The sequence below is a fragment of the Bufo bufo genome, chromosome 8 (assembly GCF_905171765.1).
Source record: "Bufo bufo chromosome 8, aBufBuf1.1, whole genome shotgun sequence".
In the NCBI taxonomy this organism is placed as follows: domain Eukaryota; kingdom Metazoa; phylum Chordata; class Amphibia; order Anura; family Bufonidae; genus Bufo; species Bufo bufo.
In genome coordinates this window covers 132,345,414-132,364,710 of record NC_053396.1, presented here as the reverse complement: position 1 = coordinate 132,364,710, position 19,297 = coordinate 132,345,414, and the positions used below count along the sequence as shown (strand labels likewise).

Genomic DNA, 19,297 nt, shown 5'->3' with positions numbered 1-19,297 from the left:
ACCACCAATCTGATATTAAGGCCCATCTTGAGGATAAGACATCAGTCTCTGCTTCCCAGATAAAGCCTTTAAGTGTCAATTTAAGGTTTATTAAAATTGTTCAACCACTTCCTAACTAAGGGGGGGGGGGGGGGGGGGGTTTCCCTGCCTTCCAGGAACCATAACTTTTAAAATTTCCTGTTAACATGTCCTGCAAAGAACAAGCCCTTGAACTGCTAAGTTGTACTTACATACAACACCATTTTCCACCATTGTTTTGAGTTTTATTCCTACAGAATTCCCTATGCTGTAAATCTGACCTGTTAATTCTCTGGGTCAGCACGATTACAGCGAAACCACATTTTTAGTTTTTCTTGTGTTTTAATACTTAAATAATAAAAACTTTGAAAAAAATATATATTTTTGACCTTTATAACTACGGAGCTGTGTGAGGGCTAATTTTATGCAGGGCGATCTGTATATTTTATTCATACAATTATAGTGTATAAGATTTTGTTCACTTTTTATCAAAAAGTTTTTCTGGGAGATGAAGCAACGTCATATAGATTTGTTTCCATTAAAATATTTACTGTATGGTTTTATATAGTAACAGTTTGGGCATACTTGGAAATGGGCAATACTAATGGTCTATTTTTACTGGTTATAATTTGTAAAATGGGGATAGTTTGAGTTTTTATATTTCAAAACTATTTTTTCTTTACATTTATTGTTAATTCCCCTGGAGGACTTTAGCACGCGATCATCTGATCACTTACCCCATAGACTGCAATCATTTACCATTGTAGTCCATGTGAGAATCACTACATTGATAAGAACTTTGCTAGGGAAGGCTTCAGAAAACCACAGGCTGTTATAGCAACTGATTGGCTCCCACAGTCTCGTCGTGGGGGAGCTATTTAGTCACCAGAAGCACAGCGCTCCCAGTAACTGACCCCTAAGATACCGTAGTCACAAATGACCAAAGCATCTGAGGGATTTAAATTCTTTTATAGGCATTATCTCTGACAACAGACTGCCACTGAGAGTAAGAGCAGGCACTTGTCAACTATGGCGCTTGCTTGGATCCTCAGCAGGCGTCATCTTTAAAGACCTGACATCTGCTGTACATGTCAGGAAGGGGTTAAGTGTCATGTTAAAGATTGCTGCAATTGCACCTTTAATTAAAAAGAAATGGAACTTAAAAAAAACATCGATATTACACAACAGTGATAAGAAATGACTAAACCTAAAAACAAAGTGTACTCTGAACAGAAGTGTTAATTTTTTTTAGTTTTAACTTTTCATTTCCCCATAAATGTGCTTCCATGATATCAGCTTAGGTTTAAAGCAATAAACTAGGGTAAAACACCATTTATTGAGTAGTTACCTGAATGGACAACCTAAAACAATGCCGTGAATAAATAACACAAAACACCGTTCACCTTGTCACTGATTAGGCAGAACTAGAGCGTATGAGCCAACCTGGCCTTCTTGTCGTAGCTGGTGGATGAGATCCTGTCTATTACGTTTTCTGCTTACTACCAAAAACCTTTTCGCTGCCTGTCCATAAGACTTGCTCTTCAGTCCGTATCTCTGAGCTACCATATGTATGTGTTTTCTTTCTTCATTGCTCAGCTCTCTAGAAAACGTCAGGTCGTCCTGACTGTTGGACACCGCATAGTTTCTGACAATGTTCTCAATGTCTCTCTTGTTGATCTTTTGGTTACTTGCGGTTAGGCCAAGGCCCTCACGACTAAACTGCTCCTTTACAGCAATTGGCTCTGCAATTCCTTCTCCTCCCTTGCCCAAGCCCCCACCAGTCCATCCCATCTTCCTTAGAAGCTGGTTTCCGATATTGTCCTCTTTGATTTGTTGTTTGAATGCCACTGTATCTGAAACCCCTCGGATCTGATTTCGAGAAATTGCATCTTCTGCGGGGCCCTTCCTCAGATGATTAATTACCACCGGCTGGGTCTTCTTTAGGACCATCACAGCCGCCTCCGCAGCCTCATGCTTTACTGTTTTCTTAATGCCAAAGGCTTCCGCTATAAGCTCTTGCTCAATTAATACTTTGCACTTCCAAATATCTGAAGCCATTCTCTCAAACACGTATTCTATAGATACCTTGTTAAACTGAGCCGTGGCATTCAGGGTGCAGACAGCGTTTTCATTATTCTCACAAATCACAATGTCTTTTAATGAGAGTATGGCACCGTTGCCTGAGGATCTGGTCCTATCAGATTTCTTCTGGTTAGGCTGTAAGCGTCCTAAGACCTTGACAGCTTCTTCTGCTGCAGCATGCTTGCTGTTCTTCTTATTCCCAAAGGCTCCCGCTATACAATGGTCTTGCACATATACATTGCATCTCCATGTGTTATTGGGCATCATGTCATACTTGTACTCAACCGTCATTTTGTTAAAAGTGGCAGAATTGTTTAAGATGCCTATGGCGTCGCATGCATTTCCGGTGAGGATAAATTCTGACCATGGTTTGGTTGAGGCACCTTTTACGGTTTCAGAAAACTGCTGGCCTGCCGGGAAACTCTCATTCATATTATGGTCGCTGTCTTGTTTCAAAGCTGGTGGCAAGTCAATCCCTAGAGAATCATTAGAGCATGCCACCAAGTCGTCACGATAGCCGCTGCCAAACTTTCGCTTTGTGTGGATCACTTTGACCATGGGCTTCACCAAGAGCTGTACGGCCAGCTCAGCTGCTTTGTCTCGGGCTCCAATTCTGGTCCATGAAAAACCTGTAGCCAAGTAAACATCTTGGCACCGGACTTCACACGCAAAGCCATCGGGAGGGATTTTCCTAGGTCTAGGAAGGAGGCTCGGAGGTATTTCCTTGAGAGAGACATAAATATATTCTGGATTTGATTTACATGCCTGAACAGACTGGGTTAACACGTGGGTGTAGTTAACCCGCGTGCTACCAGCCACCATTTGAGGGTTTTGCATGTTTTGTTTCACAAACACAGAAAGTTGGTTAATAAGACTGGGTTTGTCCAAAGTATGCATCGTGTGACCCACAGAACTTGATGCAATGTCCTTGCCAAACTTCCCAGGTTTTTTCGGTGGTTTTACAAAACCAATGCCTTTTCTCCCCTGTTTGTTCATGCCCTGCCATGAATCTAGGACATTAGAGCGGAAATCTTTGGACATATTTGAATAATGAGCCTCAAACTTAGCAGAGTAATCCTGCTCCATTTTGGTCATGAAGTTGCTGCAGTCACTTTTACTCAGCTCATCAACCAGATGCGAGTCATACACATAGGGGCTGGGATTCAACTCCACTTCGGAGAGGTCGTCGACGGCAAACGATGCATTGGACATAAGTGGCGGGTTAGCTTTTTCCTGATTGCTTGTGTCATTACTTCTTTTTTCGCTTACTTGAAACTGCTTGTCATCCTCATTTGTGCTCACCACAAAATGTACTGGTTCGAAGCGTGGTCGTGGGCCCAACTTCTTCTTTTGGGGTTGTTCGGCTGCAAGTGAAAAATACAAATGTATATTTAATAACTTTTAAAAGTTTTTTTTATAATTTATATATTTAATTATCAGATTGGTGGAGGTCCGACTTCTAACACCCCACCTTCAGCTGTTCGATGGGGCTGCAGCACAGCACACTGCATAGTGAATGGGCCTAGTATTGCAGCTCAGTCCCATTCACTTGAATGGAATGAACTGCAGAAAGGCCATGTGCCAATGGACATGACGTCACAAGCTGAGGAAGAGGCCACAGAGTTCACCAGACACCGCGGCCCTGTCCAACAGCTGACTGGCTGCAGTGTATAGAGACAGACCGCCAGAGACTATACAGAGTACAGATCATCAATATTTAACCACTTCAGCCCCCCTAGCTTAAACACCCTTAATGACCAGACCACTTTTTACACTTCTGACCTACCCTACTTTCACCGTTTATTGCTCGGTCATGCAACTTACCACCCAAATGAATTTTACCTCCTTTTCTTCTCACTAATAGAGCTTTCATTTGGTGGTATTTCATTGCTGTTGACATTTTTACTTTTTTTGTTATTAATCGAAATTTAACGATTTTTTTATTTTTTTTTTCTTCTTACAAAGTCTCATATTCCACTAACTTGTGACAAAAAATAAAAAACTTCCATGAACTCACTATGCCCATCAGCGAATACCTTGGGGTGTCTTCTTTCCAAAATGGGGTCACTTGTGGGGTAGTTAGAAATCCAAAAAAATAAAAAAATGGAGACAGCACGTCCAAAAAGGGTGCAAAAAGTGGAGTTTATTCCGGATGCAACGTTTCGGCTATGTTAGCCTTTTTCAAGCATTTATTTTTTTGGATTTCTACAAGTTGCTTTACTGTTTTTTTTTTACCACCCCTCCTGGAGACGAGCACCCGACACATTACTACTTAGGAGTGCTGTCCACCCATATTTTCTGCTTGTGGGGTAGTTATACTGCCCTGGGATTCTAGGGGCCCTAATGTGTGGTAAGTAGTTTGAAATCAAAATCTGTAAAAAAAATGGCCGGTGAAATCCGAAAGGTGCTCTTTGGAATGTGGGCCCCTTTGCCCACCTAGGAAAGAAGACACCCCAAGGTATTCCGTGAGGGGCATGGCGAGTTCCTAGAATTTTTTATTTTTTGTCACAAGTTAGCGGAAAATGATGATTTTTTTTTTCCTTACAAAGTCTCATATTCCACTAACTTGTGACAAAAAAGAAAAACTTCCATGAACTCACTATGCCCATCACGAAATACCTTGGGGTGTCTTTTTTCCAAAATGGGGTCACTTGTGGGGTAGTTATACTGCCCTGGCATTTTAGGGGCCGAATGCGTGAGAAGTGGTTTGAAATCAAAATCTGTAAAAAAAAATGGCTGGTGAAATCCGAAAGGTGCTCTTTGGAATGTGGGCCCCTTTGCCCACTTAGGCTGCAAAAAAGTGTCACACATCTGGTATCCCCGTACTCAGGAGAAGTTGGGCAATGTGTTTTGGGGTGTCATTTTACATATACCCATGCTGGGTGAGATAAATATCTCGGTCAAATGCCAACTTTGTATAAAAAAAATGGGAAAAGTTGTCTTTTGCCAAGATTTTTCTCTCACCCAGCATGGGTATATGTAAAAAGACACCCCAAAACACATTGCCCAACTTCTCCCGAGTACGAGGATACCAGATGTGCGACACTTTTTTGCAGCCTAGGTGGGCAAAGGGGCCCACATTCCAAAGAGCACCTTTCGGATTTCACCGGCCATTTTTTTTTTTTTTTTACAGATTTTGATTTCAAACCACTTCTCACGCATTCGGCCCCTAAAATGCCAGGGCAGTATAACTACCCCACAAGTGACCCTATTTTGGAAAGAAGACACCCCAAGGTATTTCGTGATGGGCATAGTGAGTTCATGGAAGTTTTTATTTTTTGTCACAAGTTAGTGGAATATGAGACTTTGTAAGAAAAAAAAAAAACACACATAATTTTCCGCTAACTTGTGACAAAAAAATAAAAAATTCTAGGAACTCGCCATGCCCCTCACGGAATACCTTGGGGTGTCTTCTTTCCAAAATGGGGTCACTTGTGGGGTAGTTATACTGCCCTGGCATTCTAGGGGCCCTAATGTGTGGTAAGTAGGTAAATGACCTGTAAAATCCGAAAGGTGCTCTTTGGAATGTGGGCCCCTTTGCCCACCTAGGCTGCAAAAAAGTGTCACACATGTGGTATCTCCGTATTCAGGAGAAGTTGGGCAATGTGTTTTGGGGTGTCTTTTTATATATACCCATGCTGAGAGAAATATCTCAGCAAAAGACAACTTTAGCATTTGACCAAGATATTTATCTCACCCAGCATGGGTATATGTAAAATGACACCCCAAAACACATTGCCCAACTTCTCCTGAGTACGGCGATACCAGATGTGTGACACTTTTTTGCAGCCTAGATGCGCAAAGGGGCCCACATTCCTTTTATGAGGGCATTTTTAGACATTTGGATCCCAGACTTCTTCTCACGCTTTTGAGCCCCTAGAATGCCAGGGCAGTATAAATACCCCACATGTGACCCCATTTTGGAAAGAAGACACCCCAAGGTATTCAATGAGGGGCATGGCGAGTTAGCGGAAATTTATATATATATTTTTTTCTCTCACAAAGTCTCCCTTTGCGCTAACTTGGGACAAAAATTTCAATCTTTCATGGACTCAATATGCCCCTCAGCGAATACCTTGGGGTGTCTTCTTTCCGAAATGGGGTCACATGTGGGGTATGGCATTCTAGGGGCCCTAAAGCGTGAGAAGAAGTTTGGAATATAAATGTCTAAAAATTTTTACGCATTTGGATTCCTTGAGGGGTATGGTGAGTTCATGTGAGATTTTATTTTTTGACACAAGTTAGTGGAATATGAGACTTTGTAAGAAAAAAAAATATAATTTCCGCTAACTTGGGCCAAAAAAAATGTCTGAATGCAGCCTTACAGGGGGGTGATCAATGACAGGGGGGTGATCAGGGAGTCTATATGGGGTGATCACCCCCCTGTCATTGACCACCCCCCTATAAGGCTCCATTCAGACGTCCGTATGTGTTTTGCGGATCCGATCCATGTATCAGTGGATCCGTAAAAATCATACGGACGTCTGAATGGAGCCTTACAAGGGGGTGATCAATGACAGGGGGGGTGATCAGGGAGTCTATATGGGGTGATCACCCCCCCTGTCATTGACCACCCCCCTATAAGGCTCCATTCAGATGTCCGTATGTGTTTTGCGGATCCGATCCATGTATCAGTGGATCCGTAAAAATCATACGGACATCTGAATGCAGCCTTACAGGGGGTGTGATCAATGACAGGGGGGTGATCAGGGAGTCTATATGGGGTGATCACCCCCCTGTAAGGCTCCATTCAGATGCCCGTATGTGTTTTGCGGATCCAATCCATGTATTAGTGGATCCGTAAAAATCATACGGACGTCTGAATGGAGCCTTACAGGGGGGTGATCAATGACAGGGGGGTGATCAGGGGTTCATAAGGGGTTAATAAGTGACAGGAGGGGGTGTAGTGTAGTGTAGTGGTGTTTAGTGCTACTTTACAGAGCTGCCTGTGTCCTCTGGTGGTCGACCCAAACAAAAGGGACCACCAGAGGACCAGGTAGCAGGTATATTAGACGCTGTTATCAAAACAGCGTCTAATATACCTGTTCGGGGTTAAAAAAAAAATCGCATCTCCAGCCTGTCAGCGAACGATCGCCGCTGGCAGGCTGGAGATCCACTCGCTTACCTTCCGATCCTGTGAACGCGCGCGCCTGTGTGCGTGCGTTCACAGGAAATCTCGGCTATCGCGAGAGGACGCTTATATGCGTCCACCCAGAAGAGCAGGGCCGCCGCCAGGACGCAATCCTGCGTACGGCGGTCCTGAGGCGGTTAAGTCACAAAAAAAACCTTTACGTAATCCCACCATTTAAACAAGTACAGCAGCACCACTTACCGGCAACTGAGGTGGCAGGTCTCTTTGAAGCCTTAGCCCCGGGCACAAGCTCATACGATGGCATCTCACCAGTGTCAATTCCTTCAGCCATCTGTTGAATTTTTTGTGTTAATTGGGCACCGTACCTAAGAGCACAAACATCGAGACCTCCAGTCAGTGTATGGGCTAATGTATTCTACGGCACAACCATACAGATCCTGCTTCATACATTGATAAGGTGGCAATACACTTAGCGTTCAGATGGCGAAAATGGGTAGAGGGGAATGAGGTCTTTGGCAAAGTCTTATCTCCTACAGCAGGCATGCTCAACCTGCGGCCCTTCAGCTGTTGTAAAACTACAACTCCCACAATGCCCTGCTGTAGGCTGATAGCTGTAGGCTGTTCGGGCACGCTGGGAGTTGTAGTTTTGCAACAGCTGGAGGGCCGCAGGTTGAGCATGCCTGTCCTACAGGATCAAATCCAACATGCTCAATCCTTTATTCCTCCACAAGGGAGAGTTCTTTCTACCCATCAGGCAGTCGGCTGATCCTGCTGACATTGATGTACAGTACAGACCAAAAGTTTGGACACACGTTCTCATTCAAAGAGTTTTCTTTATTTTCATGACTATGAAGGCATCAAAACTATGAATTAACACATGTGGAATTATATACATAACAAACAAGTGTGAAACAACTGAAAATATGTCATATTCTAGGTTCTTCAAAGTAGCCACCTTTTGCTTTGATTACTGCTTTGCACACTCTTGGCATTCTCTTGATGAGCTTCAAGAGGTAGACCCCTGTCAGGTTTAATAAGTGGGATTTCTTGCCTTATAAATGGGGTTGGGACCATCAGTTGCGTTGAGGAGAAGTCAGGTGGATACACAGCTGATAGTCCTACTGAATAGACTGTTAGAATTTGTATTATGGCAAGAAAAAAGCAGCTAAGTAAAGAAAAACAAGTGGCCATTATTACTTTAAGAAATGACGGTCAGTCAGTCAGCCGAAAAATTGGGAAAACTTTGAAAGTAAGGGCTATTTGACCATGAAGGAGAGTGATGGGGTGCTGCGCCAGATGACCTGGCCTCCACAGTCACCGGACCTGAACCCAATCGAGATGGTTTGGGGTGAGCTGGACCGCAGAGTGAAGGCAAAAGGGTCAACAAGTGCTAAGCATCTCTGGGAACTCCTTCAAGACTGTTGGAAGACCATTTCAGGGGACTACCTCTTGAAGCTCATCAAGAGAATGCCAAGAGTGTGCAAAGCAGTAATCAAAGCAAAAGGTGGCTACTTTGAAGAACCTAGAATATGACATATTTTCAGTTGTTTCACACTTGTTTGTTATGTATATAATTCCACATGTGTTAATTCATAGTTTTGATGCCTTCATAGTCATGAAAATAAAGAAAACTCTTTGAATGAGAAGGTGTGTCCACACTTTTGGTCTGTACTGTATATGACAAGGTTCACACTTTGGACAATCCTCTAAACAATCTTACTGGTTGTCACCTATGCCATTTATGTTCACAAGTCCCTCAGCCCTATGTAAAGGTGATTTCCCAACATGCACATATATCCCCAGCATAGTGGATAATTATATCATCGCCTCGACCACTAGGATCCCCACCCATCACACGAATGGGGATCCTGGTGCCCATATATGAAGCAGCAGGTCAAGCATGTGTTCTGCTGTCCCATTCACACTCTATGGCAGTGATGGTGAACCTATGGCACCACCTCTGTGGGCACCCACACCCTGAGAAAAAGTCTGTTGTGTACCAATATGCCTTAAACTTCTCCTGCCATGAACAGCACAGGCCGTGCACTGAATGTAGGCAGGCTATTATAGCTAAATGATAAAGTACATGGAAGATATACTATACTGGACTGTGGTATTTAGTTTACATTGCCGTGTTGGCACTGTGTAATAAGTGGATTTTGGGTTGGAGTTTTAGCACTCTGTAAATGGTTCGCCATCACTGCTCTATGGGGCTGTCAAAAATGGCAGAGTACAGTGCTCAGCTATTTAAGGCAGTCCCATGGAGAATAAATTGAGGGGCAGCTCATATGCTTAGCCCCTTAGTGACCACCCATACGTGTTTTTACGGCGGTCACTAAGGGGCCTTAGGTTAAGCCGCCATTTTTTTTACGGTGGCCCAGTCTAAGTGCTGCATGGGTCTCCCTGCTTTAATGGCCTGGACTGGCAGGAGTGCTGATCCGGGCTGTTTAACACTTTACATGCCAGCCTTCAGTAATTTCGAGCAGGCTGTGCCTCTCTGGTGCAGCTTGCTGGTCAATGTTAGAATAGCATTTCCATTAAAATGCAATGCACTATAGGGATAGTGCATTGCATTTTAATAGCAATCAAAAAGCTGTCTGTTATAGTCCGCTTGTGGGACTATTAGATGGTAAAAAAAAATTATAATAATAATAAAAAAGTCCCATTAAAAAAAAATTATAATTACGCTTTTTTTTTTTCCATTAGAAAACCAAAGCATAATTAAAGCCACACATAGAAGTACAAAAATACCATCTTTATTAATCAACATAACCGTAAATAAAAGGTAGAACAAGCCCATTGGATATCCTGTTGTGTGGATTAATTAAGAGACGTATATATAGGACATGGCAAGGCACGCCCCCCGGAAGAAGCACATTTAGCGAAACGTACGTCAGGCTTCTGGCTTTCCCCAAAACTGGTTGGTATTTACTATTGTTGGTAATTTGCGTCTAGGGGGTGCTGGGTTGCTGGTTGTGTTGGGTGTTTGCCACGTCACCACTTATACCATGTCCTTCACACAGGAATTTTTTCTGATCGGATATACGGATATACATTGGCAGAGGGGATTCGTCTTGGATGACGATATGGTTTAATTTATGGGGTAGATGATCCATTTTTTGCCATCACCCCACCATTAATACCTGGTACACCCCATTTTACTGCTACTGTGTTTTTCCTATCTGACCAGTATATCCTGTGTTTGACTGTCCAGTGACACAATATGTTTTCATTCTATGGCTATATACCTATGAAATAATGTATTACCACTACTCATCGTTTTGGGGTTTGCTTGTTACTCTACATTTCAACACTCCCTGCATTTTATTTATAAAGATGGTATTTTTGTACTTCTGTGTGGGGCTTTAATTATTCGTTGGTTTTCTGATATGATCCCACACATGCTATGTTATATTGTGTATCTGTGGATATTTTTTTTCCCATTGAAAATACGCTTTTCAATGGAAAAAAAAAAAATTGCAAAAAATAAAATAAAAAATCTTCCCTATATGTTTGGTATTGTCGTGTCCGTAACGACCTGGACTACATAAATATCATGTAAATTATCCCCTACGGTAAACGCCGTAAAAAAAAAAAAAATATATATATATATATACACTGCTCAAAAAAATAAAGGGAACACTTAAACAACACAATGTAACTCCAAGTCAATCACACTTCTGTGAAATCAAACTGTCCACTTAGGAAGCAACACTGAGTGACAATCAATTTCACATGCTGTTGTGCAAATGGGATAGACAACAGGTGGAAATTATAGGCAATTAGCAAGACACCCCCAATAAAGGAGTGGTTCTGGAGTGGTAACCACAGACCACTTCTCAGTTCCTATGCTTCCTGGCTGATGTTTTGGTCACTTTTGAATGCTGCCGGTGCTTTCACTCTAGTGGTAGCATGAGGCGGAGTCTACAACCCACACAAGTGGCTCAGGTAGTGCAGCTTATCCAGGATGGCACATCAATGCGAGCTGTGGCAAGAAGGTTTGCTGTGTCTGTCAGCGTAGTGTCCAGAGCATGGAGGCGCTACCAGGAGACAGGCCAGTACATCAGGAGACGTGGAGGAGGCCGTAGGAGGGCAACAACCCAGCAGCAGGACCGCTACCTCCGCCTTTGTGCAAGAAGGAACAGGAGGAGCGCTGCTAGAGCCCTGCAAAATGACCTCCAGCAGGCCACAAATGTGTATGTGTCTGCTCAAACGGTCAGAAACAGACTCCATGAGGGTGATATGAGGGCCCGACGTCCACAGGTGGGGGTTGTGCTTACAGCCCAACACCGTGCAGGACGTTTGGCATTTGCCAGAGAACACCAAGATTGGCAAATTTGCCACTGGCGCCCTGTGCTCTTCACAGATGAAAGCAGGTTCACACTGAGCCCATGTGACAGATGTGACAGAGTCTGGAGACGCCGTGGAGAACGTTCTGCTGCCTGCAACATCCTCCAGCATGACCGGTTTGGCATTGGGTCAGTAATGGTGTGGGGTGGCATTTCTTTGGAGGGCCGCACAGCCCTCCATGAGCTCGCCAGAGGTAGCCTGACTGCCATTAGGTACCGAGATGAGATCCTCAGGCCCCTTGTGAGACCATATGCTGGTGTGGTTTGCCCTGGGTTCCTCCTAATGCAAGACAATGCTAGACCTCATGTGGCTGGAATGTGTCAGCAGTTCCTGCAAGACGAAGGCATTGATGCTATGGACTGGCCCGCCCGTTCCCCAGACCTGAATCCAATTGAGCACATCTGGGACATCATGTCTCGCTCTATCCACCAACGTCACGTTGCACCACAGACTGTCCAGGAATTGGCAGATGCTTTAGTCCAGGTCTGGGAGGAGATCCCTCAGGAGACCATCCGCCACCTCATCAGGAGCATGCACAGGCGTTGTAGGGAGGTCATACAGGCACGTGGAGGCCACACACACTACTGAGCCTCATTTTGACTTGTTTTAAGGACATTACATCAAAGTTGGATCAGCCTGTAGTGTGTTTTTCCACTTTAATTTTGAGTGTGACTCCAAATCCAGACCTCCACGGGTTAAAAATTTGATTTCCATTTTTTTTATTTTTGTGTGATTTTGTTGTCAGCACATTCAACTATGTAAAGAACAAAGTATTTCAGAAGAATTTTTAATTAACTCAGATCTAGGATGTGTTATTTTTGTGTTCCCTTTATTTTTTTGAGCAGTGTATATATATATATATATATATATATATATACAGAATTGCTCATTTATTCTTAGTTGCCACCAAAAAAACTTAAGTGATTAAAAAGCGCCATTTGCTCAAAAATGACACCAATGAAAAATCGTCCCGCAAAAATAAAGCCCTCACACAACTCCATAGAAAGAAAAATAAAAAAGTTATGGGTCTTGGGAAGCGGCAATGCAAAAACCTTTTTTTTCTTAAAAAACAAAAACAAAAAGGTGGTTTTATTGCATTCTGCATTTTTCTCCCTCCAAATAACAGAAATGACTATTCTCATCCGCAACACAGACCAGAATAGGACGAGTTCTATCACCTGCCGAACGGCCACACTGATTGGCAGAAAGATACGGATGTGTGCGTGGCCTGACAGAAATGGGTCCGTGTGCTCTCCGCAGAAAATGCAGACAAGCACACGGATGAAAAATCTGTTGCAGATTCAGTCCATTGCAGGAAACACGTTCCGTGTGAGCGTGATCCTCCGTTCTGGACTTGCAGGAGCGCACGGCATTATACGGATTTATAATGCTGTGTGTCTCTGCGTGACCTGTATCTACACAGTCATACTGACATGAAACTGTCCCTATAATTCTGTAGATACAGCTTTATGTCACTAGGATTCTGTAGAAGGAAGATCAAGCAGAAACACACAGCATTATAAATCAGTATAACGCCCTGTGCTCCTGCAAGTTCAGAGCGGAGGATTATGCGCACACATGGAGCGTGATTACCGCAATGGACTCGCTCGGGTGAAACAGCCCTTAGGTTCAATTTATACAACCATATATTATTTGGATGTGGACCCATTGATTTCAACGGAGCCGCAAAAAACGCTGTCCACATCTGAATGTCCGTTCTCCAGCCCTGAAAAAAATAAAATAAAAATAGAACATGTCCTGTAAATAGTCATTTCTTAGAGAGCGGGACGTGCTGATCCGCAAGGGGGCAAACGCACGCGGCCGGTATCCATGTTTTGCAATCAGCGGACCGCTAAACTAACAGTCATGTGACTGGGGCCTAAGTTCAGCAACAAAGCCGTACGTGCTACATGCAGATTGTCAGAAGGGTAAAGAGCCGCAGGAAGGACTGACAGTACATACCGTTTTCCCTCGGTGATTGACATTTGTTAAAATCTCATCCACTTTGCTGCTACTAGAATATACTTCAGACAGAAGATCCGCACTGTGTGTGAACACAGCCTTATTTACCCCCCTGTCGAGGACACACTCACCGGTTCCCTATGAAGACGATGTTGGTCCACACCACAGACAGGGCGAGCAGCTGGTCCATCTTGCGGCCCGGGTAGTCGTGAATGTGACGCGCCAGGAACTCTCTGCGGGCCGCCCAATGGCTGTCATTCTCGTGGAACTGACGGAAATCATCCAGGGACACCGGCGTCCCCTCACCGGGGGCTCTTCTATGTACAGAGGCCATGGCCTGAGCGTCAGATATCAGCGCCTGCCAGCGTACCGACGAGAAGGACTATGCAGACGGAGCCGCGGCGACCCCCGGAGGAGAAGCCCCGAGCCTCAGAGAAACACACGGCTATCCATTGAACCATCGACCGAGCGCCCCTGACGTCTGGTGCGGAGCCGCGCAGGAACCACAGAGGACAGCGTGTGGCAGAACGTAAGGACTATAGAGACCGGCTATGGCATACGGTCTGACCTGCGCTACAGCGACACCTAGCGTTCTCACCTCCAGGGTCCTACATTACTGTGCCTGCAGGTGGCAGCACATACAAACGTTCGCGACTTCGGAACGTTCAGAGGTCAGAAAATTCCTGGCAAGGGCTCCTCTTCATCTCAAAAGTATGGTTAGAACTGGAAAGTCGCTTCATTAAAAAGTCGCAGTGGACTCCTTGTTTATAGTAGATTTACATGGTAGGTTCTTTGTACATTGGCCTAGCAGGCTATTCTAGGCTTTTATGTCACCTGGGGCAAAAATTTAAAGTCCTGCCCTAGACCCCCCCCCTGTCCCCCATTAAATAACCACCCGTTTTAAATAGAAGGATAGATTTAAAGGGGTTGTCTCACCTGGAACATTGGTGGCATATCAATGAAGCTCCCAAAGAGAACCAGAGGGCGGTGCACTCTCCATTCATCCTAGTGATGTGCCGGGATGATTGGTTTGCCCCATCCCATCTACTTTTTAAGCTCCGTTAAAGGGGTTTTCTAAGGAAAAAATATGAAATGTATCTTAAACAGCTCAGCACAGTCAAAATAGATGAAAAGGCATAATTACCTCACTGATCCCGTCCGTGAGGATGCCAGGTCCCCCTCTATTCTCTACTTCCAGCTACAGCAATGAACGTGACCACTGATGTATGTGGATGCATTCTAGGCTTAAAGGGGTTGTGCCCCATCCATAGGATAGGAGGATAAATGTCTGATCGTCAGAGGTCCAACCACTGAGACCCTCACCAATCACAAGAACAGCGGCCCAGTATCCTTGAAATGAATGGAGCAGGGATGAAGCAGGCATCTGTCCGCTCCATTCATTCAGTGCAGCGCTCAGCTATTTCCGACAGTGCCATAGAGATGAATGGAGCAGCCAGGCACATGCTCGTCCAGCCGCTCCATTCATTTTGGAGTACTTTGTCCCTGTTCTCGTGATTGGTGCCCAGCCGCCACTATTTTTCCCGGTGTGCCGTTCCCGCCTTACACCAGCATATGTCCCGTAACATCACCCGTGCCCTGACCAATGCAGTTATTGGGAACTTAACGACTGACACATGGACAAGTGCTTGTGGCCAGGGACGCTACATTTCCCTGACGGCACACTGGGTGAGTGTTGTGGAGGCCGGGAGCGAGTCGTAGCCTGGGATGGCACAGGTGCTACCGACGCCAAGGATTGCGGGCCCTACTTCCATCAGGATTTCCGCCAACACCTACATTAGTGGCTACAGCCCCCCTTTTCCTCCTCCACTTCCACCTCTGAATTCTCATCTTGCAGCACCAGTCAGCCATCAGTCAGTAGCTGGAAGCAGTGTAACACTGCAGTGGGGAAGCGGCAACAGGCCGTGCTGAAACGAATATGTTTAGGTGACAAACAGCACACCACTGCTAGAGCTGTGGCAGGGTATAAGGGACCAGACTGAGCTGTGGCTCTCGCCACTCAACCTACAACCAGGCATGGTAGTGTCTGATAATGGCCGTAACTTGGTGGCAGCTTTTAGCTCGGCAAGCTCACACACATACCATGCCTAGCCCACGTGTTCAACTTAGTGGTTCAGCGGTTTCTCAAAACCTACCCCAATTTGCCTGAGCTACTGGTGAAGGTGCTCCGAGTGTGTGCCCATTTCCGAAAGTCATCTACAGCTGCCGCCGGTCTGGCAACACTTCAGCAGCGCTTACAATTGCCAACTCACCGACTGTTGTGCGACGTGAGCATGCGCTGGAACTCCAGGTTTCACATGTTGGCCAGGATTTGTGAGCAGCAGAGGGCAGTAGTGGAATACCAGCTGCAACATGGTCCTCGCCTTTCCAGTCAGCTTCCGCTCTTCACAAGTGAGGAGTGGGCATGGATGTCTGACCTCTGTGAGGTTTTACACAACTTTGAGGAATCAACACAGATGGTGAGCGGCGATGCCGCTATTATCAGCATAACCATCCCACTTCTGTGTCTACTGAAACGCTTGCTGCTCACAATGAAGGCGGACGCTTTGCATGTGGAAATGGGGGAAGACAGTACACAGGGTGATAGCCAGACCACCCTCAGTTCGTCTTTTCAGCGCGAATTGGATGATGAAGAGGAGTGTAGTATACGGGAGTTGTAATACCCGTCACTACCAAAGTGTCACTTGGTGTGCTGTCGTCCCTCCTAATTATGGGGAAATTGTTGTATGCCAGTTTTATAAAATGTAATGTAATGTGTGTATTTCCCTGTCACTGAAACTTGCACTTACAGGCCGGCTAGGGGTGTCATTCCAGCTCTTAGGCATTAGAGGGAGCTAGGGAGCCCTAGTTTATATAAGGGCCAGACAAGGAAGGGAAAGTCAGTGTAACCTGATCTAGTGTGGAGTGCAGAAGTCAGTCTAGACCACAGCTCAGAAGTTTCTAGAGCCTGAGGAAGTTTCCAGAAGCTGAGAGAGACAGAGGCAAAGATCAGGAAAGCAAGAGGTACTCAGAAAGACAGAGGAGGTACTTATTAAAGCTATAGCCAAGGAGATAAAGCCAGAACTAGGTTAATGGGCCTTGGTGAAGATATGCTGTATTCCAGGATCAGACAGAATTAGAGTGCAAGCTCCTTTGCTGCAAGTCCTGTGTTCAACACTCTGTAATTACCCTGCTGTACTGAATTGCCTGCATCGACCGAATTGCAAAATCGACTGTATGCTGAGGAACTGCGTTTCCAATATTGTCTCTGCCTGCAAACTACTAAAAGTTGAAGTTCTGTTTTAACACCACGTTTCCTCAAATTATTCCTGCATCCGCAAACGGCGTGCCACCGTTTACTTGGCACTGGCGTCACGAACTATTTCTACCTATACCTGCCCTTGCAGAGAGTCAGCTGTACCAGGTTAGTGTATATTGCACTACATCACCCAGAAACACCTACTGCACACAACTTGAGTACGCTGCACTTCTCTTTTGGCGTTCCACGAACAGGATACGCACGCTTTCTAGTGCAAGAAGCGTGAACTTTGTGCCTTATACAGTTGCCCTGTGACCAAAGTGACAATTTTCCTGTTTTATTCAAGTGGACTTTGTGGACTGAAAATCGTACCCAAAGTGTACCAAAAACCTCTAAAAAGCGCTGTGCAGTGTTGCGCTACCCAGAGGAAGAAAATCGCCGCATTGGAGTGTGGTTTTGTGGACTTTTTACAATCCTGCTTGCTGTCAGTGAATGGACAGCGTTTTGCTAAAGATGGCCACCGGCTGCCTGGAGTAAAGTTTCCCGCGCCGCTGAGGACATTCGTGGGCGGATCCCTGCAAAGACACAGAGAGTCCCGCCCCTCTTCATCATCGCACCGCTGCGGCCCTGCTTCTCCTGCGTCACCGCGGTCTCAGGACGTCCGGAATCTCGCGAGACTTGGCCTGCGCAAGACCAGCGATACCGGTAAGCACTTGTAACCGGAGGGAAGGGGAGTGTACCGGCCACTTTAGTCGCCAGCGGCCACCTCTCAATAGACTACCATGTCAGAGCCAGAAGTGCCTGAGCAGCCGGCCCCGGGAGAGCTTGCGGCTCCTAATCATCCTACAGCACCCAGCATGATGCCCTTTACCATGCCTTACTATTTCGGGGCCCCATGGTTCCCCCGCTACAGGGGAGAGACCCATACCCTAAGGGACTTTAAAGAAAAGTTGCTGGCACTATTCCGATTGTACCCTATAAATGCCGACCAGCAAATGGAAATCATGCTGGCGCAACTGGAGGGAGCTGCCCGCAGGGAAGTGTTATCATGGCCTGCTACTGAGCGGAGTACTCTAGAACAGATCTTCACCCGCCTCAGAGCCACTTTTGAAACTAGGACTGCCTCAGAGATAAAGATGCACTTCTTTGGCAAGAAACAGAAGTCCGGTGAGTCCCTCCGTGACTTTGCCCTATCACTTCAGGAGGCTTTAGGGGCTGTAATCCAGATAGATCCCAAAGAGGCTGATAACCGGGACCAGACCCTGAGGGAACAATTTATCAACGGGGTGTCTAGTGAACAAATAAGGACCCAGTTAAAGATGCTGTCCGCCCAGCACCCTAACAGTGCCTTTCTGGACTTTAAAGAACTGGCTATAAAAATTCTGGGGTCCACAGTATCTCCTGAGTTGAGCGCCCCACCTGAGTCATCAGCCTGCAGGCCAAAACCGCTTGTCACTAACCGAGCTGAGGCCGGCCAAGCTGTTCAAGTGTCAGCTACTGATACTATTGCCATGCTGACAGAGCAAGTAAATCACCTCACTAAAAGTCTAGAGAAAGTGTGCAGAAAAATAGAGGAATGGGAAAAACCCATAATGCTAGATGAAGAATTCCTGTTATCTCCTAGGCCGTTCCCACCTCCATACCAAGAGACTCACCCCAGGGATCCTGGGAGGCGTAATAGAGGTCGCAAGAAGCCCGTGTGTACATACTGCAAAAAGCTGGGACACACAGAATCCACGTGCTGGCAGTTAAACGGGCAACCCCTGAGGCTGAGGACCAACCCTCGGGAGGTAGAACACTAGGTCCAGAGGATCCAAATTGGATGCCACGTTATGTAGGATCCCATCCTAAAATCAATATAGAGATCAACGGGATCCCCTTTGAAGCCCTATTAGATACTGGGTCTCAGGTCACTACTATTCAGCTGCCTGCATTTGAAAAGTTCTGGGACACCAACCAGTTGACCCAACCGCCTGAATCCTGGGTGGAAATTATCGCCAGCAATGGCAAACCAGTAAAGGTTCATGGATACTGGGAACCCACCCTGCAGGTGGGAGAAGTAACCCTGCCTCAACAGGGAGTGATCGTAGTACAGGCCGGTGACAGAGGAGGACATCCTGTCATTCTAGGCACCAATGTCTTCAAAAACTGTTATTCAGAAATACTTGCTGTATTACATCAGACTTTGCCCACTGCTTCCTCTGCATCCAGGAGGGTGATTCAAAAGACTATCACTGTGTTAAGTGCCCAGCAGAGGTTTGCTAATGGGAAAGGAGAAATTTGTACTGCCAGGATCCGTGATATTAAGCCTGTGACTTTGCCTCCTAATTCTCAAACTCTTTTGTGGTGTCGTGCTGTCCTGGGAGTCGAAGGCCGAGATTATCCAGCCCTGGTGGAACCACTCCAGATGGAGGATTATCCTTATGTGAGAGCTGCCAAGTGCCTGGTGAACGTCTCCCAAGGTAAAGTACCTGTCCGTCTGATTAATCTGAGTAATCATCCTGTTGCGCTTACTAAGCATTGCCCTGTTGCCCAGC

General features: G+C 45.6%; 1 protein-coding gene across 1 annotated transcript; it reads right to left on the bottom strand.

Moving 5' to 3' along the window:
* Positions 1-1,269: 1,269 nt before the first annotated feature.
* On the bottom strand, positions 1,270-14,018 carry NKRF (NFKB repressing factor). The gene is made up of 3 exons (XM_040406247.1): positions 13,636-14,018; positions 7,433-7,557; positions 1,270-3,464 (listed from the first exon to the last, which is right to left on the bottom strand). The coding sequence occupies exons 1-3, from the start codon at positions 13,836-13,838 to the stop codon at positions 1,426-1,428; spliced, it is 2,367 nt and encodes a 788-aa protein (XP_040262181.1). The 5' UTR covers positions 13,839-14,018; the 3' UTR covers positions 1,270-1,425.
* Positions 14,019-19,297: the final 5,279 nt, after the last annotated feature.

Bases quoted from the DNA above. Each gene is read 5' to 3' on its own strand.
- NKRF (XM_040406247.1), bottom strand. From the start codon at position 13,838: ATGGCCTCTGTACATAGAAGAGCCCCCGGTGAGGGGACGCCGGTGTCC. The intron at 7,558-13,635 runs GTGAGTGTGTCC...TTGTGCTCTTAG, and splicing joins ATCGTCTTCATAGGGAACCG to GTACGGTGCCCAATTAACAC. The intron at 3,465-7,432 runs GTAAGTGGTGCT...TTTCACTTGCAG, and splicing joins ACCTGCCACCTCAGTTGCCG to CCGAACAACCCCAAAAGAAG.